This window comes from Orbicella faveolata, unplaced genomic scaffold (genome assembly GCF_042242905.1).
Source record: "Orbicella faveolata isolate gen_17 unplaced genomic scaffold, um_ofav_v1 contig_12, whole genome shotgun sequence".
Classification (NCBI taxonomy): Eukaryota; Metazoa; Cnidaria; class Anthozoa; order Scleractinia; family Merulinidae; genus Orbicella; species Orbicella faveolata.
In genome coordinates, this window is record NW_028301539.1 from 17,320,741 (window position 1) to 17,345,000 (window position 24,260).

At 40.9% G+C, this 24,260-nt stretch overlaps 1 protein-coding gene and 1 long non-coding RNA gene across 5 annotated transcripts; one reads left to right on the forward strand and one right to left on the reverse strand.

Annotated features, from left to right (window-relative positions):
• Window positions 1-40: 40 nt before the first annotated feature.
• On the forward strand, window positions 41-23,546 carry LOC110061870 (cytosolic phospholipase A2-like). Of its 4 annotated transcripts, none has more exons than XM_089282596.1 (15): window positions 41-192; window positions 12,330-12,411; window positions 13,351-13,497; window positions 14,000-14,115; window positions 14,227-14,264; window positions 14,496-14,631; window positions 15,525-15,661; window positions 16,403-16,628; window positions 17,144-17,261; window positions 18,498-18,633; window positions 19,319-19,434; window positions 20,061-20,327; window positions 20,746-20,930; window positions 22,115-22,307; window positions 23,133-23,546. In XM_089282596.1, the coding sequence occupies exons 1-15, from the start codon at window positions 175-177 to the stop codon at window positions 23,378-23,380; spliced, it is 2,163 nt and encodes a 720-aa protein (XP_089138722.1). In that variant the 5' UTR covers window positions 41-174; the 3' UTR covers window positions 23,381-23,546. The 4 variants fall into 4 exon arrangements, with proteins under 4 accessions (XP_089138722.1, XP_089138724.1, XP_089138723.1 ...); XM_089282598.1 differs by lacking the exon at window positions 41-192 and adding an exon at window positions 4,902-5,154; XM_089282597.1 differs by lacking the exon at window positions 41-192 and adding an exon at window positions 10,472-10,599.
• Window positions 4,797-6,878, reverse strand: LOC149116906 (uncharacterized). The gene is made up of 2 exons (XR_016205499.1): window positions 6,417-6,878; window positions 4,797-5,235 (listed from the first exon to the last, which is right to left on the reverse strand). It is a non-coding gene; the product is annotated as an uncharacterized LOC149116906 (long non-coding RNA).
• Window positions 23,547-24,260: the final 714 nt, after the last annotated feature.

The window sequence follows — 24,260 nt, forward strand, 5'->3', positions numbered from 1 at the left end:
CGCAAATTAAACTTTGCATAGCATTTGATGTGATTGAGTTGCTGCAATTCACAATGTGCAGACCACATCGTGTCTTGCAGGCTATTTTCGGAGCGACTCGATGACAGGCGATCGAAAGGGCAGAGAGGACTTCCATAAGTCTCCAGCAAGTGACAAATTATAGCCATGCAGTAGATGCAAGCTAACTATCAGGTCAGACTGATGTCATACTTTGTTTTAAACCTCGACATGCAGACGTGTAAATAGTCAGGATTGAATTCCGGGGGCGTACTCCCAAAACAATTGGGTGAGGGTGTCCGGCCCACTTCCCAAAACCCCTACCCTATTTAGGACCAAAATCTGCGACTTTCCTTACCCTATTTATGACCCGACCAAAAATTTGATAGCCTATTTATGACCATTGCGGCTGGCACAGTTGCCCTAAACATAATTTATGAAGGACGTTTGTTGATGGTCTTATCGATAATGATGAAAAAGTAGCTTCTTCTAAAAAACATACCCAGTTCAAGACTAGAGTGCAAAAACCATACCCTATTTATGACCAAAATGGCCAAAATCGATATCCTATTTATGACCAAAACGGCTGAAAACCATACCCTCTGGGGCTGCACATACCTATATAGCCCATATAGGGGAGTAGCCCCCCCCCCCCCCCCCGGGGGATTGAATACAGTCTCGGCGCAAAGACATGTTCTCTTTGTTTAGTTCATCATCAAGCACAATGCGGACAGTAACTTCAACTAGTCAATTCGTTGCTCCCCCGGCTACATTTTTATTTTATTTTCAATTATTTTCCAACAATCCCCGCTAGTCTAACCCGAGAAAGACAAAGGACAGCCAGAAATACGTCTGTGTTCGTGGGCTACTGCTAGTCATGTCGACTTGGCTGAGAGTTCGAATCAGTAACACTTAGTTTTAGTTTGTTGGTTCTCTTTAAAAGTATTTGCAATGATTTATTCATGAACTGGTCCAATAACTTAGCCAAATAAAGCACTTCAAGAACAACGAAACATAAGAGACTTGATTTATCAGTAAGTGAAGTTCTTACAATCCTACTATGCCAAAGGAATATTACAAAACTGTGCCGCTGATCTACTTTATCGATGACGCGATTTCAATCTTTTGAGCGTATCGGTACAGTGGTGCGCTCAAAAGCTGAGAAACTGAGAAATGGTTGAAGCCACAGGGTTTGGTCAGAAAACAGTTCGAACGGGAAAATTTGTTTGAACCCAAACACCGAATAAAAGCAATTCAATACGACTGCAACTCGCGTGACTTAAATCAATGGCAAGACCCTTCATCCATAACTCGACACCGCACACATGTTCTCCAGAAAATCACGTGGGCAAGAGTTATCACCATCAAGGAAAATTTCTCTCAGCTTTTCAAAACAGGAAAAATTCTTATGAAATTTGAAAATAATGAATAACCTCCAAGTCCACTTGATATTATATTTTCGGTGTAAGCATTTTACTGCCCACTCGAGAGGCTGCACCGTTACGTAAGAGTTGTTTTCGGTTATGCTTCGAGGAAAAAAAAAAAAGAAAATTATATATATTCAACGTTAACGGTTCTGGCACATGCAGCCTCGTTTGTTGCACATCTATATTACTCCGCAGAATACAAAGTTTGAACCAATTCTTAATGATGTCAAAAACCGGGTTTCGTGCATTTTTAGTTGGGAACATTAAGTAACTGACACAAGTTCAAGATTGCCAGTCCAATATAGGTCAGGTCGTTCTTTAAGAGACGAGCTGATTTGAGAGCTTTGTTTATTAATTAACTTTTCACGAGCCTTCCAGAACACCTTACAGTAAGGTATTATCCTTGCGTCAACTGAACTAAAACCAAACAGTGACCTCATGGAACCCAGTGAACTGCCTCTGAGTTCTATATCACTGAAGTCCCCATTTGAAATTTGCCTCTATTTGGAGACGAGACTCGGTAAATGGTCGATCAGTCACCAAAGCTCATTTATTTTCATTTATTTCTGCTCCGTTTAAAAAGCGGCAACAACCCACGGAAACGGCCCTTAAACTCATCTTGGACGGATTGCAGCCAAGTTAATTCTTTTTTCAGCGAAGGTTTTCATTGGAACTGGACCATGCGGAAAGCCCAGGTGAGGGAAGCTAATTTAATTCGGCCGTCATAACTCGCTCGGCAACGCGTTTAAATTAGAAAATCAGCCCTGCATGGAAACTTTTGCGTCAAAATGTTTTATTCTGTTATGAAAGACCGTTAACCGACAGTCCAAACAGGGTAAATTGTGATTTTTTCTGTGATCGAATATAAATATAAAGGAAGATTTCTAGTTTAACTCTTATTGCTTGTTTGTTTTTGAGTTTGGAAGACTAATATTTCTTGCCTGTTTCGGCGGTATCCGAAGGGCCCAGGCAATTCCAACGTGTGCAAAACCACGTTCTCAAAAACCGCAACGAAAACGTCTCCAAATTATAAACAATATTTTTCCTGTCAATTGATCAGAACAATGGTTCTGCATGCCTTTGTAGCCGTCTTCTGGAAAACAACAACGTGCAATGACCAATTAGTTCCTATAGACGACGTGAGCCACGACGACTGATTTTTGTGTTTCGTTTGGAATTGACAGCTTGCACTACATATTTAGTTTGAATAAGAACTAGTTTTTAGACCGATCGGCGTCACTGAACAGATTTAGATAATTGCGAAATTCCAAGGTAGATTTTTTGAGAAGGCGTCAACGTCGACGCCCCCTCATATCAGCCACACGACGAGAATTTGTGAACACCGGCTTTGAGTTTTAGTATGGACGGAAAACATTTTGAAAACAGAGCTTTCCAAAAACTTTAAGCACAAATCCCAAATGGCCGATGATTGTTGCGTTTTCAAATTTCCCCGGCGTAATGTGGGCGGAAAACATTTGATGCGTTTTTAGAGTGAAAACGCCGTTTTCAATTTTCTCCAGTGTAGTGTGGGCGGGACGTTAAGGCTAGGGACAATGTTTGCGTTGTACTTTTAAGTAAACATTGAAATGTTTCGTTTGGCCAATCACTAAATTAAGGACCTTATAAACAGTGCATGCAGGTCATGTGGCTTTACAGGACTCAGAAGCAATTGCTTGCTGCCCTTTTGAAAAGGGGTCGTTCGTTTTAGATACTCTTGTAAATTCAGCATCCTTTCGGACCGTTTTTCCCGATTTCATAGACTTTAGTTTCATCTCAAGCATGTAAATGTACATTTACGCAATGGAAGAAGCGCAACTCGATGTTTCAGTCTGAATCTTGTCAGTCCACGCGACTCTAAAACAACAGCGTGGCAGTGGGATATCAGATATTGTCTGACCAGTTGTTTGTGAAAGGGACACCATCATGGCGATGTTGCTGCATTTTGGTCAAAGCGGTGCAGCAATTATGACCAAGTTCCATTGCTCGAGCGATAAACACTTTTGTAATACCAAGATGAAGATATTTTAAGGGAATTGTAGTTGATCCCGGGGAGAAACATTGTATATTAGTTTTTAAAATTTTTCTAAGACGCACGACGACAGAATTTGAGAAATTTCATCTGACATCAGTTCCTTGGTTCGTTCGTTCGTTCACTCATTCAATCATTCATTCGTGACATTTATTTAGTTAGTCAGTCAGTCAGTCAGTCATCCATCCATCCATCCATCCATCCATCCATCCATCCATTCAATCATTCCGTCAGTCAGTCAGTCAGTCAGTCATTCAACTAGCGAGCCAGCCAGCTAGCCAGTCAGTCAGTCAGTCAGTCAGTCAGGCTGTCAGTCAGTCAAATAGCAAGGATTTCGTGGTTTGAACAGGTTGCGATATCAGGCCACAGAGCATATTTACGATCAGTAAAGTTTCTGTCCGACATCAGTACTTTTCTGTTCTAAGAAGAAATGTAAGCACGCTTTCCCCCCTGGCATACGTACATTGCTGGGTAAAAACTGGCAAGTTTGGGTTCCCATATTTTCACGAGTTTGCAACAGATTTCCATGAAACTTCGCATATTTACTAAATTCGGAATGATAAATTGTTCTATGTAGGTGTTTCTTTGTTTTTATGAAAAATATCAATATTGTTTATATTGGATGACATCGGTAAAAAGGTCCATTGTTTTGGATGCTGTTGTTGTTGTCGTTTTGTTTTGAGTTTTGCATTGCCCACCTTATAATCGATTCACTCCCAGTCTATAGGCTTATAGACTTTTTCGCCGGTGCAAACCAACCATACAGGTAAATATGAATAAATTTGAAAGAAATAATTCTCTAGTGCCTTAGGTTTTCTCCACAGTCAAAGGTGATTGACGGTACCCTCCCATAATAGTTACAAGTTTAATCTTGGCAAAATTCTTTAAATTGACTTTGATATTTGTAGTAACGGAGTTTACGTTAAAAAAAAACTAGTCTCGTATTCGGCCCGGAACGTAAAAGCACTTGAAACGTATTGACCCAAAGAGCTCTGTTGCAGTAGTTATCTTTGTCTATCAACTGTTGCTAATCAGTGGTCTAAAATTAACCTAACATTGATTCATTTGTATGCATCATGATGTAGGTAAACTGATTCTGAATAATTTTGAATAATTTTGGTGTTCGGTGGTATGCTCCCATTATATTACGATAGACTTCTTAAAACCGAGAGGCAATATAACTTTCTAAGCATGAGAAGATCACATGGTTTGATATTGGACAGCAAACAAACCAAGCTAAAATATATCAAAACATTCCGGTTATGGAGACCTGATTTGTGACACCATTCTTGATATCTGTCTCAAGAAGTTCCAACGACTCCAACCATAGTTAACTATACTCCAACTAAAAAAAACGTGAGACGGTTTATTCCTTAACAATTTACAAACCATATGCTTCAAAAATATAAATACGAAAGTTTTATAACAAACAAAATTAACATAATTGCGAAGGCGCTCGTGCGCTACTGCTACAGTTCATTTCGCACGGGCGAATCGAGAAAAATTAATTCACAACAATACCTTTTGTTCACGCCCACTGACACGCCACTCGAGATTATCTGATTGAAAACCAAAATTCTAATGGGACCTTTAATAGTGAGCACTCTGTTCTCCGGTTTCATACCGAAGAATTTAAATCAGCCTCGCAAGACGACGGTTTCAGTGTATCGGTGCGGCTAACTAAATATGGCTCCAAAACAGGTAAGCTTTAACGAAGCTTCAGTTGAAGTTATTTTTACGATTTCAGCCTCTGGGCCTTCCAAAGGGATGTCTGTCTGTTGCCTATAGATAGATAGAAACTGTATTAAGAATGTCATCAACCACCTAGCTGGGGAAAAACTCCCCTACTAATACGGGAACATAACAAAAACAAGTTAAATTATTATATGCATTTGCGGCTGTCGCTTCTTCGCAAGAACATAAATATCATTGTACGAACTAAATCTCCGATTCCTTCTTAATGTAGACGTTGTTGGGGGAATTAGCTGACATGTAGACAAAATGTAGAAACGCAACTTATATTCTGAACGATAAACAGGAATTTCTGACAATACTCGATACTCGTGAAACGCATGAAGAAGATCTCGGTTGTCCTCGCTCGATCTCGACTTAGTTCCATGTGCTATGTCACGTGACCTTGTCTGTGTCCCATGATTCCACTACAGTCCACCCCTTCTTAAAGGGAGTAAACTTACGACAAAAGCTCACATGATGAAAAATTGAAACAAAGCTAACAAGAAAACCTTAAAATTCTAAAATCCTCATGAGTCCACTATAGTCCACCCCTTCTTAAGAGTGCCTGCCTGTAAAAATCAGACAAATTCTTAATTTCGCGGCAAGGGTCGAAAATTCGATTTCGCTAATATTCTTATGGTAGATAGGCTAGGGCATAACAAAAACTACTGGATAGTTTTTTTTGGCAAAATATCCTTTTATTTCAAAGAAATATGCAAATTACCAAATTCCGTTAAAATCGACATTTGACGCACCATTTTCTTAAGCAAGTTTGAGAGCCTCGCATGCAAAACCACATCATTCTTCCGTCTTTAAAACACTCAAATATTTTTGTGCAATGTTTAAATGTGCACTGGGTTGATTTTAGGGAATGTTGCGTTGTCTTTTTGGGTGCAAAATAATTAAATTTCGAAGACATGTATTTCATTCACTTAAAAGTACTTCGTGAATATAATTAATTTTCACTATGTGCGAAACCTTCAAATGGATCAAGCTTCTGGTGGTTGAATTGCAGAAGGATGGTCTACAGATTCCTGTAAAAATTTCTTTGGGCAAATGATTGTGAGCGACGCGAGAGCTTTTCAAAGTACGTCAAAAATGCAAATATTTGACCATCCGTCGTCAAATTTCAATTTACGGGTTAGACGTATATTTTAGCATGCGCCACACGACTTGACCTATAATAAGTTGAAATAGACACAGAGCTGATAATTTCGAAATGTTCTAACCTTATTTGTTGTAAAAGGCAGGTCCAAAGCCGATTTGAGGTGTTTCTAGTCGATCTCTCACCATTCGTCGCACATAAAGCAGAAGTTCGCTTTTGTTTACACAAGGTTAACGTCCGATGTACATCGCCTACTGTCAAACTATTTTTGGTCGAATACTATGAATCTGCGACCATCTTTCTGCGCTTATGAACATCACTGCATCTAAGTCTAAAACGGCTGAGTCATTTGTAGATAGTTGCTTGCTTTACGCTTCGCCAAAATATTGCGTTTGATCGATTGCTGACCATTGCTGATAAGCGTGTCGGCGCAGCACAATCTTACAGCCGTTATTTGTTCGTCACGCAATGCTGTCACGGCATATACTGCACATTTTGATCTATTTTGTATAGAGTACTCTCGGGATAACTGAAACAATTTAATCATTGTTCATCTGTTTGTTCATATATATAATAATATGTGTATATTTATGTAATTGCGTTCTAAAGTGTACGTGGCGTCGGTCCACATCACGTTTGTTGTACGTTCTGACGTTTCGGACAACAGCTAATAAAGCTAGTGCCTGTACTCACAAGAATTTTAAGAAAATCGCCATAAGCAAATTATAGATCAATGAAGCAAGAACTAGCTGAAATAAAAATAGGAAATCACAACGTGTCTAATTCGACTAAATTTAATTAGTAATTAAGTGAGTAAATAGCCCTGGCCATGCCATTTTATTTGGCGTATTTTGTTTGCTTAGTGGCGAGGCATTGGTATGTTGTTGTCAATACAGTCCAAAATTATCGTCAGTAAAATATTATAAATAAAACACCTATTGACCGGTTACCTCCGCGGCCACCATTTGGTCATTCCGATAAGGGTTTCATTATTGTCTTTACCCCTATTAAGCGGTCACCCAAAATTTAAGAACCTTGTTTTGGAAAGGGCGATGGCAGATAAGAGTCTGAAATTGAAGGTGCATGACGAGTGATAATTCAAACACACGTCTATCATGATTGTCTTGAATGTTCACCAAAAAATTTATAGCCTGACAGTGAAAAATTAAATATTCAAGGTACACCAATCTCTATTTAAGCGGCTAGCCCCATTAAGCGGTCACCACCCATTTCCCCGAGGGTAGCCCACTGTATTACATGTAAACCAAAAATAATTGCGTAGTGCGAAAAGACCTAGGTATGAGTTTAGCGTTACAGTATTACGCAGGGCATGTAGGTAGCGGTGGTCGAGTAAAAGATAACAACAGGGGCAATGGTAAACTATTCATTCTTTTCATTTCTTAATTCAATCTCTTCCTACTCAACACGACTGTGTGCTCCCAGTGATTCCAAGCCTTACGGAGCCTTACGTATTAGGACAGAAATTGTCCTACCCCTACCCCCTAAAATGGGATGACAGTATTGCGTGACGAACAAGGAACCGCTGCAAGCAAGGATGCAACCCATCAAACCATGATGATCAAACGTAATATTTTGGTGTAGTGCAAAGCAAGCAACTATCTACAAATGACTCAGCCGTTTTAGACTTAGATGCAGTGGTGATCATATGTGTCGAAAGAGGGTCACAGATTCATGGTATTCGACCGTTAAATAAGTTGACAGTTGGCGATGTACATCGGACGTTATGTAAACAAAAGCAAACTTCTGCTTTATGTGCGACGAATGGTGAGAGAAACACGTCAAATCGGTTTTGCACCTGCCTTTTACAGCAAATGAGGTTAGAACATTTCGAAATTATTAGCTCTGTGTCTATTTCAATTTAACATAGGTCAAATCATGTGACGCATGCTAAAATATACGTCTAACCCGTAAATTGAAATTTGACGACGGATGGTCAAATATTTGCAATTTTGACGTACTTTGAATAGCTCTCGCGTCGCTCACAATCATTTGCCCAAAGAAATTTTTACAGGAATCTGTAGACCATCCTTCTGCGATTCAACCACCAGAAGCTTGATCCATTTGAAGGTTTCGCACATAGTGAAAATTAATTATATTCACGAAGTACTTTTAAGTGAATGAAATACATGTCTTCGAAATTTAATTATTTTGCACCCAAAAAGACAACGCAACATTCCCTAAAATCAACCCAGTACACATTTAAACATTGCACAAAAATATTTGAGTGTTTTAAAGACGGAAGAATGATGTGGTTTTGCATGCAAGGCTCTCAAACTTGTGTAATAAAATGGTGCGTTAAATGACGATTTTAACGGAATTTGGTAATTTACATATTTCTTTGAAATAAAAGGATATTTTGCCAAAAAACTATCCAGTAGTTTTTGTTATGCCCTAGCCTATCTACCATGAAAATATGAGCGAAATTGAATTTTTGACCCTTGCCGAGTTATTTTCCATTTTTATGGACAGGGACTCTTAAAGGGATTTTAATTTTCCCAAACTAAAGTTGCAAACATGTCTTTGTCAAGTTTTAACAGATAAGTCCCTCCATGTGAGCCTCCAGACATGGATAGATAGGGGCACTTAGAAATCAGTCCTTTTAGTTTTCCGCAACGTTTCAAAATTTCCAGGGCATCTGGAATCTGCTGGTACACTACTTTGCAGGCCTCTGATGCATATGCCTTTGCACCTGGTAGAGTGTTCAGATATTCTCCTACCTGCAGTGCAGGCGTCTTATTGGCGCGAGTTAGCGTTACAACCTTGCGACCGCCTTTTTAGACCGCCATGTTAGACCGTCATGTTAGACGGTGGGGGACGGGGAAGGGGAAAAATGAGAAGACGCCTGCCCGAAAAGCCCGTTAAAATGCGAAACACCTCCTGATTAGTTGCGCTTCACTGCATTTCCGGAAATGAGTGGGTAACCAATCAAAATGAGGTTTTCTCGACACCGGAAGTCTCACAAGGGTACACACCACGAGAAGTTTGTGCCAAGCCGCAGGATGTCTTGCATTCTTACAGAGGTACGTGTTGCGCTAGCGACTTCAGACGTACAGAGTATTTTAGAAATACCGGCAACTGATGAGATCCACATGGAGGATCGAAACCATGGTCTTGCCTGAACTAAGCCGAACAATGGTATATAAAACACGCAAAACAGTTAACGGGACTTGCGCGTAAACAGCTACACTTGAATCATGTGGTGCCAGAACAACCAAAGGAGGAATAAACCTATACATCGAGCAAGAGAAACATAAGCTCGATCAGATAGCTGCAAGAAACATAAGAATGTCTCTAGACAAACGTATAGCTTTCTCAAAGTAAAGCTACAGCGTCTCCGAAGGAAATCGTACGAGAATAAATATGATATCCGTGATAAGGGTCTACCTACTGTGCTTGTAAACAGATCTAGTCACAGCCGGGCCCGGTGTCACAATATAGATGCACGTGACCTTGTTTGTGTCCCATGATTCCACTATACTAATAGGGGTGGGGAGGGGTGCCATCCGTTCCTGTGTCTATGGGAGAAACTGGACTTGAAGTTCTCTTGGTCGTTGTCTTTGTCCTTATCACCCTCTTGCTCTTGGTGTTTGAGAAGAGAGAGGCGGTCGCACTAGGTGTGAGTCCCGTCGCACCGGTCACAGATCTGCTTATACTTGCACATGTCTCTGGTACACGACCCAGACTTGCTGTAGTTAATGCAGGTTCCCCCGTATGAGCCCCCTGAATAGGCCATTTTGCTAATGCAAATATTTCCTAGTTCCATTCCCCTGTGGGGGCAAGAAGTGATCACTCGACCAAAAATGGCTTCATTAACTCATTAAATAGCAAAGCAATGATCCAAAGAGCTCTATGTCAACTGTTGCTGATCAGTTGTCTAAAATCAATCTAAAATTGATTCATTTATATGCGAGAAGAGCGTTAGGTGTTCGGTGGTATACTTCCATCATATCGCAATATCTTTCTTAAAACCGAGAAACAAGCATGAGAAGATCACACGGTTTGATATTAGACAGCAAACAAACCAAGCTAAGATTTGTGGAGAAGACCGGGGTAAATTCGACCAAGCGCTAACGCTATTTTTAGGGTGGGTACAAATTCCAAGTGCGAAGTGACACGATTCTTGATATCTTTTGATCAAGCCGACTGACGCGCCTCTCGTAATCATCTTATTGGAAACCGCAGTCAGCACTCTGTCCTCCGGTTTCATACCGAAGCGTTTAAACCAGCCTCATTAGTCGGCGGTTTCAGTGTATCGGTGTGGCTGACTAAAAATGGCTCCAAAACAGGTAAGCTGCAATGAAATTTCATTTTGTCGTATTTCCTCGATTTAAGACCCGCGGACCTTCCAAGGGGATGTCTGTCTCGACTGCCTGTCGCCTATTTAGTTAAAGACAAATGTCGCCGTACGAGCTAAATCTTCGCGTTGCTGTAGTTTCCTAGAATTGAAGTGTCAGTGCGCGGAAATAAGTCCTTCTTTTTAGCTTGCGTAAGTTTATACGCAAGATTTAAGGTTTTGCGAATTTGTTTTCTTTCATTTAATTTACATATGGTCTTGCATAGACAAGATTCGCTTTGGAAGTTTTCTTGTTGATTCAATTCAAGTTGATCGTTTAGACAAAGAGTTTGTGAGCTTTGTGCACAGGGAGCAGAGGAGTCCTATTTGACCGTATTTCCAGTTCAATTCACCGTTCAATTCAGTAGCACGAACCAATTTGATGTTGATTCAAATGACCTCAAATCACTGTACGTAATCAAACTGTCTACATGTGATCGTGTTATGCGTGTGTTGAAATCCTATCCGCAAGACGAAACCCGCATACTGTGTGACTGTGGTCCGGAATTACGTAACGTACAGTAATTTGAATCAACAGCAGATTCGCGCCACAATTATACGGTGAATTTAACTAGAAATACGGTCAAATAGGTCTCTTCTGTGCTGCCAGTAGTCTAGAAATGGTCAGAAATTACACAGAAGATCACAAAAGAGTTTCACGCTGGCATTGGTCATGTCGCTGTTGCAAAAAACTGAAAAGACACGTGTCACGTGTCGTTGATCAAAACTCACAAACTCCCTAGGGCGAACAACATTCTAACTCCCTAGGGAAACAACAACTTGAACTTTCGACTCGCACGTGATCAGGTCGTGCTCCATCAAACCGCAGAAAATTTGTGAGCAAAACCGGCCTCAAGCAACCGATTTCTTCCCATTTTTTTTTTCTATTTTTGAGTTGGGAGGTATAACAAAACACTTAATGACTGGTCCCGCGGGAAACTCACTGTTTCCCTCAGTGGGGCCAGCCAGCGCACATTGTCGCTGACGCAAATTGTCGCCCTTTTACCAACCTATGCGGAAACCATCTTCAGAGTCAAGCGAAAAGTGTTCGTCAGCCAATTGGGTTATGAGTCTTGCTCGTTGAAACGATTTGTCAGTTTAGCCGTGATGGTACTGGCTCAGTAAGACTCTTATAAAATCAGCAGTCATTGGTTGGTTCCAGTAGTTTAGATCCGTAGTAACAGTGTCAAGTAACAGTGGTTTAAGTTTGTCAAGTTGTTGGAGTTTGTCGTTGTTGTAGAAGTTGAGTTTTCTGTGACAGTCGTTTATCTGCACTTTGATCGACTAGGCATCTGCAGGTGGATTTGACGACATGTATGGCCTCTTTTTAACCTCGTTCGCGTGGCTTTTTCCTTAGATTTGTTTTCTTGAGGGCGGGGAGGAGGGGGCAAGGGGTGAAAGGGCTCTGGCATCGGCTGGTCACGTGATCATCAAACACCCGAACGTTTCCGCCCTTCCCAATTTCTAACAAAAGCCCTGGAAACGAGGCCGGCCCGGAACAAGACCGAGGTCGTTATTGCAAAAAAAAATTGTTGGTCGAGGGCCCATTCTGAATCCCGAGCAGGCTTGGTTAACAAGATTGATACATAGTTATACAATGTTAACTGACACTTATATCCATGGTTTTCGTTGTGAGAATGCTTTTTATCTTATCCTTATTGTGAGGTGTCTGTTGGTTTCTAGGCATCCTTTCGACCATGTTTGTTGCTCGAAATTAAAGTGCTGCGTGGTCGGAACATCACCCTGGGTTCGTTTGCTGATTGGCGTAAGTATATTAAACGCGTAGAAGAGAAGAAGGTTACTCGTCGAGAATCAGTCTAAAAAATGCTCCTAAGAAACCTAAAAAGGCTATGCAAGGAACAAGCGTAAATTTGCAATGATTGCCGTAACAAAACAGAAGCAGCAGATCCTGCCACTGTAGAGAATATAATCAGCTATAATTGAACACAAGTATAACAAACGAACGTAACAAACAACAATAACAAATGTTTATAATAACAAAGGCTCACTCTCCAGCCGTGGGTGTTTCGGTGCGCCCGCGATCCTTTCCACCCGAGAGACTGTGCCTTGGGAGGGGGGTTCCCGTAATTTCGTTTCACCTAAGTACACTTTTGTTGGTGAGTTATAATGTAAGTGACACTGGCCATCGTAGAACTTGCTCACAAGTCGTGCTCAGAAAGCGAAAAGTGAAGTACGAAAAGCGCGAGGTACAGGAGCGCACCTATTGAACAAAATGGGAATAACTTCTATAATGTCTATGGCCAACGAAGAGACACAATCCAGACCATAATCATTTTTTCACAGTTTTGTTCTCGTTTATGTAGCTTACTCTGAAAACACACTCTTAAAAGTACCATGGTCTGTAACAGCACTTGAATTTTAACACTCTGAGCGGTATCAATATGCGATTTTTAACGGTTTAGCGGTACGACTAGCATCCCTGACATTAGATAATTAGTCTTTTCAAACCCCCTCCCACCCCTCTACTCACCACCCAAGTGTTCAAAAGTAATTTCAACTACTTCATAGTTTTTATCTTTTTATGGTGGCTATTATTGTATCAGTGCAGAAGCTCATCACCTTTTCAAGGTGGTAAGCTTCTGTTATATGGCGATACGTGCACCTGCTTTTTTGATGAGATTGTTAGTTCTATACATCATCCTGCGCTACCTTTGCCAAACTGTTCTGTCGCTTTCTTTTCCAGTTGACACGCCGGATCCATATGTAAAGCTGTACATCAAGACGGCACCAAATGGCAAGCGTAAAACCAAAGTACGCAACAACTCTGCCAACCCTATCTGGGAGGAAGTGTTCCACTTTTACCTTGACCCAGATATGACAAACAATTTAGGTGAGAGTGCCACTTGAGTTCGTTACATGCTATGAGATTGACGTTGGAAGCGACTTCGGGAAACGGTTCATGTTATGAACTCCTTCCTTTGAATACTGTGCTTTTTTGCCATCTACCATTGCGCTTTCTATTACGGTCTTAAATTGCCCTTATGCAGCACGTTCTTAACAGTAAAAATCCATAACTCTATACACTACAACTGACGTTCTGAATCAGGAAAGAAGCTTCAAAAACCCACGTTTCCCGTAGGAAACCGTGACGTGTAGAAAGTTTCCTCACAGGCCAAATAAAACACTGTCCTTTACTCACTAAGTTTTGTAACATTGTCAATTCAATTCAATTTTAATTCAGTTGTGGCCACTGGGATCTAGAAACTACTTTCTCGACAATTGGTCAAAGATAACGAAAGCCTTGGCCAAGAGATTGAGTGTTCCCTTTGTTTAACTGTCTTTGTTGTTGTTGTTGTTGTTATTATTATTGTCTTTCTTTTTAAATTCTCCAGAAATTACTCTGATGGAGTCAGACACGTTCAGTGACGACTTGGTGGAAACCAAGACATTCGACCTTACTAGTTTGGAGCTTAACAAAGTTTATCGCAAAACCTTTGTTTTCCGCCAGGTATAGTGTGAATCTTGCCTGCTCTGTAACACAAACCTTGTAACGCAACGCAGCGTGACGGGAAGCCAAGGAACGTATTTCTATCTCTGAGATATTTGTTACTTTTTTTAGACTTCAGAGGTTGACGTGGAGTTGAAAGTTGAAACAAGGTGAAAAGAGTTAGTTTATTTTACTCTAATTGGTAACTAAAGAACTTTAACATAGTACTCAGGTCTAAGTGGCATTTTTAAGGAGGCCTTTTAGCACGCATCAATTCTTTTTTTTTTATAAGCCTCTGGTACAAAGCCAAGTTAAAAATTGAAATCTCTCGTAAAGATTACGAAAATCCTAAATCGTTTCTTCTATGTAAAATAGTCAAAACTATTTTTATTTTTTTTCAGTTCCACACCCACTGACATGAGGTACAGCATGGATCTATGTGAGGAGGAAAACGACTTTCGCCAAAAAAGAAAACATGTTGTTTTTACGGCCATGCAGAAGCTTCTGGGAGAACGAGGACCCAGGACTCTTGACGAGGTAGGCGACAGTGAAGCGCAAAGTCCAGTTTATGGACTGCTTGCTAACAAAACAACAACAGCTTAATTTGTACTCATACCTAAAATTTAAGTTTACAAAAATAAGTTTAACAAAAACGAGTACATGACTGCCCGAAATAACCTTAATGGGCTAATAAGAGTGGGCAGCCATCCTTAGTGATTAAAGAAATTATTTATTTAGGTCAGTTTAGAAGAGAAAATAAGAAAGAGACACTTGCAACAGCACACAAAGCACACACACACGCACGTGCAAAAACAAAAACTAATTATACATATAGATTTAGTGAAAAGTAATTGGGTAATACAGTGTATTGACGAGAGGAGTTATTCTTTACATACAGAGTTACAGATATTTAATATGTACTAATAGCTTGCAATAATGAATAAAACAGAAGAGTTTACGAATTCTAATTGGCTGATCAAAGAAAAGAGCGCAAGCATACCAAAATGTATCGTGTTGGTTTTGCGCCATTAGGATTACGTCATCGGTTACTTAGCAACGTGTATGCCCATTACCGCGGGCTCAGTCTCTTGTCTGGAAAAGAATTCAAACGAACAGCGAAAGAAGGGAAAATTCCATAGAATTATCTTTCAAGTAATTCTATTAATTAATTTTTTGTGATTAGCGGTTCTAAGATACAAGTTCAAAGACTAATTCAGAACTTTCTTTTCACTGCATTAGTTTGCAATACTTGTGGCGAATTTAAATCACCGTTTTCTTCAAATTCATTTGGATAGTCGTTAATATCTAAGCAAACGTATGCGTGTTATAAAACGAACTATGTTCTCGTATAAGCGGAGAAAGTCTCAAAAGTCTAAACAAACTCAACATGACTTTAAAATTAGACTTTTTCTCGACTCGATTTGAATTAGGTGCCATCGGTTGCTGTTCTTGGTTCTGGGGGCGGATTTCGGGCTATGGTTTCTCTCAGTGGCGTTTTCTGCGCTCTCAAGGACATGGGTGTGTTAGATTGTGCCATGTACACTTCTGGACTGTCAGGATCAGCGTGGTACGTCACTTTAAACTGTATTGTTTGGGTCAGGATTTTTTTGGCATTTTTGTACAAGTTAATATATTGACCCAGAGTCTATTGACTATATTATTGACTTCGATTAACCCTATTAAGACGAGATTGGGGGGCAGAAAGGGGCCGGGGAGGGGGGGCAGGGTTTAAGGGCGGAGGAGAGGGCGAAAACAGACGCAAAGATCTGAAAGTATTCTGGAAACAATTCAAATTATGAAACCTGGGTTGCATGCTTCTCGAGAATATACTCGCTAATTAGGAGTCTTGCTTTAATCAGCGCACGAAATGAATAGATTCAGTGTCTTGATATGGTCTGGATCCGAATAACAATGAAGCAAGGCTGGGTTTGAAGCCTTCAATGGAACCTTCCCCTTCCCGTCTTCCCCTGCCAAGCGACCATTTGTCGTCCTTCCACAACCCACCAGGTTTCGTCTGAAAATGTTTAGGACCTTCCCCGTATATCCCGTCCACCACTTGAATTGTTGTAAAAAGAGAGAAAAGGGCAGAAGCCTGATTTCCAAGGTTGCGGGAACGGAGGAGAAATAGGGAAAATTTCGTAACATTTCTAAATATTTTGCAATACAAACAGCACAGAGATTGACTAAAAAGTGGCGTGCCAGGGGTAAAAGGTACGGGAACCAAAAGGTTCAGTTCCCCCTTCTCTTCCATTCATAAGATAGCTAGCCAGAAGACAGGAATTAACCACTGGTGTTTGACGCATTTCAGGTATCTCTCCACCTTATATTCCCATCCTGACTGGCCGAATGTGCATCCGCGTCAAATCGAGCAAGATTTGAGAGAAAACATCAAGGACAACTGGATGTGGCTGTTACTAACCCCATCATGGCTGTACAATCACATGAGCATTATTCTACGTAAGAGGTCACGCGGACAGCCTGTCAGTTTCACGGATTTTTTCGGTTATCTGGTCGGAGAGACCATTTTGAAAGACGTAAGTTTACTAGAACCCAGATCACACTCAACGAAACAAACCTTGCCCCCAGGCTGACTCGGTATTCAATTCCGATACTTTAAGCCTTTCACCACAAAATGTTGATTCAACTTTTAGTGGTGTAAAAATGACCTTTCTGAAATGTAGCAAACTTCAAAGAGGTAACAACGAGCCAGAAGGGAACGGTGATGGAAGAATAGGAAAACCCGTGAGACTAATCAACGACGAGCTTGAAAAAATCCAGGAATTTGTTATCATTTTAACATGGCAGTAGGGAACATGCGATAAAACATTAAAGAGAAATTCCTTTAAGTTTCTCAGAGAGATCTAAAAATTTTATCAGCTATATTTCATCTGACCGAACTTTCAAATCAGGGAAAGATCGATCGTCATCAATTTCTTGTCCTGTTTCAAGCTCAACCTCTCTGTAATCTGCCAGTAACTCACTTTATTGCCACCGAGTTCCAAGTATGCCAAGAATAATCACTAATATCTTCTGTGTTTTTCTCTCGTAGCGGAAGATTACCTCAAAATTGAGCGAACAACGCCACACTGTGAAAGACGCCATGGTTCCCCTTCCACTTTACACTTGTGTCCACGTGAAAAAGGATGTTTCTGCTCTCACCTACTGTGGTAAGCTGAGTACAAAGTTCGTTAAACTTTTATCTTCTTTGTGTGGCAGACCTAGTGGCCTTTATATGGTCGGTGCGTTGGATAGGCTCGAGCTCAAAATCGTCCCCAGAGTCTTCTCCACTTTTCAAAATGAAGAACTGCCATGTTGAAAATCGTCGAGGACTCGACAAGACCCTGGGACGAAATTGGTTCGACTCTGGTTAAGAATGACGTCATGTGGTTTTGTCCTTGTGTACTCTATCCACCTGGTCTTGTTCGCAGCCGTTATTAGGGTCGAACGTACTCTGCACCATGGAGTAGTCGTTTCATGCTGCGGACAAGCTCCAGTGGTTTGCCCATCAGACTTGCTTTATTACTCAGGTTATAATGTATTACTTTAAAACATTTCAGATCTCACCAATATCTTTTTGATAACTTTCTGCCTTCAGCTGCTTTTTTCGTCCTTTTTGTTTCTCTCTTTCTTTCTGTTTGATGAATAATTTTTCATAATAATGGCAAACGAAGATAAAGAAAGTCGGCTCCGTATGATCAACACAAGTCCAGTCCAATTCCTCGGGGGAATGTTCACGGCGCTGGACTACCTAGATTCTGAAAGCCGCGCAGATGTTCCTGTTGATATAATATAAAAACAGGAGAGACAGTGTTTCATCGGGATATCCAAACACTGAGAAGAGAGTTTAAAATACGACGCGCAACGGAGTATTTTCGACGAAATTCGACGTGTTTGGATAGCTGATGAAACACTGTCTCGAGTGAAAAACTAAGGAGTAAATGGAGAAGTAAAATCGTCAACATCTATGCTAATTAAGACTGGGTATCCAAACCTACTTCACGGTTATGGTTTTCTTTAGCTTTATTTTACCTTGATGAATTAGTAATGAGTTTGAGAAGTAATCTTGACTTGTTTTTGTGTGTGTGCGTGTATGTGCATGTGTGTTTCTCCCACTGTTATTAGTGGAATTTATAATTAAGAGTCGTTGTACTAGTTTTTTTTAATATGTATTATACTTTTAACTTTTTTCTTTTCAAGTGCAATTATTCACTTAATATATTGTTTTCTTAGGGGTTTCTTTGAGGGATGGCCATTATTTTGTTTTTATAATTTGTGGGTTGAGTAAGGGTGACACACCTTGTAGGGGACGAAATGTCTTTTTGCGTCTCACCTACCTTTGGCAAATTGTTTAAATAAATAAATAAATTTTAATTTTGTTGATACATTTGTTTCTCCTTTGGCAGAATGGCTCGAGTTTAGCCCTTATGAAATAGGAATGGCAAAATATGGCACTTTCATGAAGACGGAACATTTTGGAAGCAAGTTTTTCTGCGGCAAGCTGCTGACACCCTATCCTGAACCTCCTCTGCATTACCTACAAGATCAGTAACACACAGCTATCAGTGGAGCGAGTAATAATAGAAGTTCCTTGAAAAGCATCGCATATTACGAAAAGCGCATGCTCAATAAATCATCAAAGCCGTTTGGACAGTGTTAAGTGCTGCCCCGTCTAAACTGAAATTGAATGGTAATTGCCGCTGAAATTAAATACTGCGAGAGCTCTCTTAACGGCACTCTCGTGAAAGGTCAGGTATACTTACGACCGGCTTCAAAAAAACCCATTTGATAATTATGAACAATCAGACCTCAAACTGAAGCAGACGAGCGTAGAGCCAAGTCACAATTTGTTTTGGCTTTGCCTCCGACTGGTTGAAACTGTTTCCTCAGATTGGTTAAATCGAGTTTCTAAAATTTGTTGGCATCATTGCAAAAATAAAGCTCCCAAGTTACCTTAAATTGTAGGTTTGCAACCGCTGTCTTTCACAGTATTTGCTAAAACGGCTCTTCCCTAAACAGCTGATCTCTATGAGCGATATTCAACTGGGATCCAACTTACTAACGATTAATTCGCACAAAGGAAATCCGGGGCTCGTGGTCTTATTGTTTAAAAGAAATTAAACTACCGTATTATTGGATCCTTCTGAAATATCTTTCCAAGTAATTTTAGAATTCGTTGCGCAGCTTTTTTTTTTTTTTTTCATTTGACACAATCGTCTGTATCCACAGGTATTTGGGGCAGCGCTTTCACCATTTTGCTTCAGCGAGTTCTTCACGAGGGCAAACCACCTGACGACACCATCAAGAGCATGCGCAACACTGGTGATCTGAGAGGAGAGTTACGTAAGTGATACAAATGAACAGGAACTCACATTGAAAAGGGGCTGGGGTTGCTCTTCCTCTCGCTTTCGGTGTGACTCAAACTGCAGTTTTTGGTACCACTTCGGGTCTTCAAGCAGGAAAAACTTTTTTTCTGCTTCAAGTCATCTCTTAGGAGTGTACTGAGAGAAATAACAAGATATCGACACCGGCCCTTTGTTATTTTTTTTAAGCATAGTCCTGGCCTGAAATCTACCTGAGATGTTTCCTCGTGTGTGAACTTCGTTATGGTGAAAGACGAAGGCTAATTTCTGCCTGCTACCTTCCATCCCCTTGGGAGGTGCGGTGGCCTCATGGTTAGTGTGCTGGACTCCGGAGCGAGCGGTCCGGGTTCGAGCCCTGGTCGGGGACATTGTGTTGTGTTCTTGGGCAAGACACTTTACTCTCACGTTGCCTTTCTCCACCCAGGCGTATAAATGGGTACCGGCGAATTTGATGCTGTGGGTAACCCTGCGATGAACTAGCATCCCATCCAGGGGGGAGTAGAAATACTCCTAGTCGCTTCATGCTACTGAAACCGGGATAAGCTCCGGCCTGATGAGCCACTTGGCTCATATGCAGACTTAACCCTTCTACCTTCCATCCCCTAGATGGTATGATTAATTCGGAGAATGTAAGACCCGAGGATGATGATGAATTCAGCGATGAGGAAGAAGACATGGATGCTACAGACGGAGAGGAAACCAAGGAGGAAGCAGCGGCACATGATAATGAATGTGGAGATCACAGCTTCCTCACCGACTTAATGGAGAGTTTCATGGAAAAAGTTTCATTCCTGAAATCACGCGATGGACGAGCAGGCCTGGTGCACAATTTCTTACGCGGTCTGCAACTATTGACTGCACCAATCCCCAAGGGTGAGACATTGACTTTGTTTACTAACATTTTCAGCTTTCTCTATTTCGCGTTTTAAGGGACGCTTCTCCAATTGAATTTTTTGAGTTTACTGGGTTTTTTTGTGTATTTTTCATAACTAGTTTTTAACTAGTTAAATCTTCAGATCATGTACAGTATCCATGTCACTGCTAGGGTCCATCCAGCTCTCAATTCCAAGATGCCACCATCTTGGATTTAAACGCGTGAAAAAATCACGGCGACGAGATTGTTAGAGCAAACTGCTGTTTTCTCCGCCAAAATCACTGAATTAACAGTTGAAAATTATCGTAGCTCTTTTAATTTCCCTGTACTTTCCACAAAAAACACGTGGAGGCAGAAAACCGGAGAAGTTTTTAAAATTTTCATGAGTGTGTTTTCTTTTCATTGTCTTCTGTACAGAAGCAGAAGAGGTTTCTGAAACCGTTGACCAGCTAGCTCTGAAGGCCAAGCGCATCTATTTAGTGGATAGCGGGCTCGTGTTCAACTCTCCGTACCCTCTGCTTTTGAGACCTCAGCGAGACGTCGACATCTTTCTGTCATTTGACTTCAGTGCTCGCGATAAGGACGACGAGTCTCCTTTCCAGGTTAGTAAATTGAATATTGAATTCTCATGCAAAACAAGGAGGCCAAAGCAACACATGCCGGGTTTAGTTGTGCATATCTTTATCAGTGGCATGCCACAAAAGTCGTTTCGTTGTCATAAAAGAAACTTCAAATACCTCGATTAAGGATTTTCATCAAACAACAAATGTTCTTTTTGGTGGCGTTAAAGTTTTGTGTAATGCTATGATTTGGCAACCTGAATGAAGTCTTTCTGTTATAAAGCTAGCGTTTAGCTGAATCTGACGCGCGCTCTTATTGGTTGACTTTTTGGTCACGTAGCATTGGTGAAATCTAAGGGTGCTTTTATAACTGATGCCAAAAATTCCGGAAATTTCGATCGGAAGTTAAATGGAAAAATGGAAGACCGAAATATTCGGGACCAGCTTTGGAGGTAGTCTACTTTGATCGGTCGGACCGGTGGAAGCGAAATGGGGGATCACCAACTTCGTTTTGGAGAACATGCCCGGAAGAACACCCTGAATCTGAAAAAATCGGGCTTCGTTAGTAAATAAGGCCACGATGTCTGTAAGCCCAAAAATACTGCAATTAGATCTTTGAAGTGAAATGTTCTCGGCCAAATATTATTTAAGCGGACCTATTGAGTGAATTTAGTGAACTGGTGAGGTTCCATAAAGAACAAGTTCGCATCCAGCGACCATAGTTTCACGCGCCTTGCAGCCGCAAGATGGCAGGATTCGATATTCCGTGGACAGAAATCTTAAATTTTTTTTAACTTCCCATATTGATTTTTTGTTCATTTTTGGACAATGTGGAGATAATTGTAGATAAAATCTGTTTCTGAAAATAAAAATAGGGGTCACCGAACGTCCAAGATCGTTAAATCCAGGCAAAGCCATAGCAATGGCCATCTGCCTTATCATTGTTCATTTTATTACTTAGCGTGCGCTCTCATGCATGACGTGACGTGTGAATTTGCGTGCGCAGTAATCGGAAAATGTCGTTCCATTTTCCTCGGTTAGTCCCGCTGGTCTCTGACCAGTCGGTCTTGCATAATAAAAGCGCCCTTAATAAATGTCGCCCGGCGGGCAAAAATTAAGCAAGAATCTCGATGTTTCCCTCGACTTCTTCTCGGGAAAACAAAACTACCCGCTTCCATTGCGACCAGTATTTAAGTGCATATTGAGTTTTTTATCGTTATTTCCAGGAACTTTTGCTGGCAGAGGAATGGGCAAGGAAGAACAACTTCAAATTCCCTCCCATTGACGCTACCTATCAGTTCCTTAAGGATGGCTATAATAGGGAGTATTACGTGTTTTCGGACCCGAACGATCCTACTTGTCCAGTTGTGGTGCACTTTCCACTTGTCAACAAAACGTTCAAAGAACAAAGCAAGCCAGGTTTGATTCATGAGTGGAGTAACTTTCGTGTTCTCGTTATGTAGGAACTGTGATAATTCGTAGTAGTGTGGAATCCCGATTTCTCGAACCCTCAATTTTTCGAACCTCTCGATAACTCGAACCAAAAGTCGTTCCCTCTCCTCAGTCGAACACTGTAATTTTACCCCCGATTCCTCGAACTCTCCGATTTTTCCAACCAATTTTCGTTTCCCTTGGAGGTTCGAAAAATAGGGATTCCACTGTTATCCAGTCCATATTTACCAAACTTCATACCCCGTCCTGCCCCCCCAAGAGGAAATGAGGGGACAGAGAAGGAGCTTGACAAAACGAGCAACTCTCGAGAGTTCCGCTACAAGCTCGATTTTATTGGTTTTTAAAACAATGTTAATGAACGGAAGTGAACGCCAGTGACTTCTCTGTCGGCTAGGTCCGGAAGTCCGATGTTTTCGACTTCCAATCAGAACTTTCCACTGGGACGCTCGTTTCTCGACCGCTGGTCAAGGGGAACGAAGACTCTGGGTACGAGGTTGAGCAACGCCATGCTGACTAGTACTAGTACTCTTGCTGCGCGCGCACTACCCTCCAAAACTGCCGCCTCCTTGTCAAAACGAGTCTTTGTGCAAAACCATTCATATGAAAATATGTTCCACCTACAGCGTAGTTAGTCTCCTCTACTATGCCTACAGCTTCATTTTCATGTAAATCAAACTCAAGTTTACGTCAAAGGTTTTGCACGAGGACATCATTTTGGAACAGAGACACAAAATAATTGGGATATGGCCTATTGCTGTGTCTGCTTATTGTGGTGTTGTTTCGTATTTTTAGGAGTTCCTCGCAAGACTGCTGAAGAGCTGGATTTCGCAAACTTTTCGATTTTTGAGGATTCAGAAGGTCATTATAGCACGTTCAATTTCCATTACACTCCCAAGCCGTTTGACCGCTTGACAAAACTGTGCGAATTCAACACTCTGCTGGGTGAACAAACCATCAAAGACGTCATGGCGGACTGCGTCAGGAAACGACGTGAAGGCAAAGCGGTGAATGGCATGAATGGCATGAATGGAAACAAGTGAAGCTTGCAAAGCTTAAGCTCACGTACTAACAGAAAGAGAAATAAACGTACATGGACATGGAAACGTAAATTAAATAAGGATTTAGATCGATTAATCAAGTCTGGTATAACCGACAAAGCATTATATTAGGAACACAAGTGTGATAAAGTAGAGTATCTAAAAGATAGTAATGCTGCGGCTCATTCTGTTGATAGTGACATATTTAACTCAGTGATTCATCTATCTGCGCGTTCCAAGACTTGCATTAACCTTGTTTCTTAAAGTAGTGTCAAATTGCGGTGTGTAACTTAAAATCGGCTATCTTTAAAACGGGGAACGGGGAATCGGCGAATCGGAGAATCGGGGAATGGGAATGGAGAACGGGCAACGGGCAACGGGCAACGGGCAACGGGGAATCTTTAAAATGAGGAATCTTTAAATGGGGAATCTTTAAACGCGGGAATCTTTAAAATGGGGAATCTTTAAAAGCGGGAATCTTTAAAATGGGGAATCTTTAAAAGCGGGAATCTTTAAAATGGGGAATCTTTAAAATGGGGAATCTTTAAAAGCGGGAATCTTTAAAATGGGGAATCTTTAAAAGCGGGAATCTTTAAAATGGGGAATCTTTAAAATGGGGAATCTTTAAAAGCGGGAATCTTTAAAAGCGGGAATCTTTAAAACGGGGAATCTTTAAAAGCGGGAATCTTTAAAACGGGGAATCTTTAAAATGGGGAATCTTAAAAAGCGGGAATCTTTAAAATGGGGAATCTTTAAAAGCGGGAATCTTTAAAACGGGGAATCTTTAAAACGGGGAATCTTTAAAAGCGGGAATCTTAAAAAGCGGGAATCTTTAAAATGGGGAATCTTTAAAATGGGGAATCTTTAAAAGCGGGAATCTTTA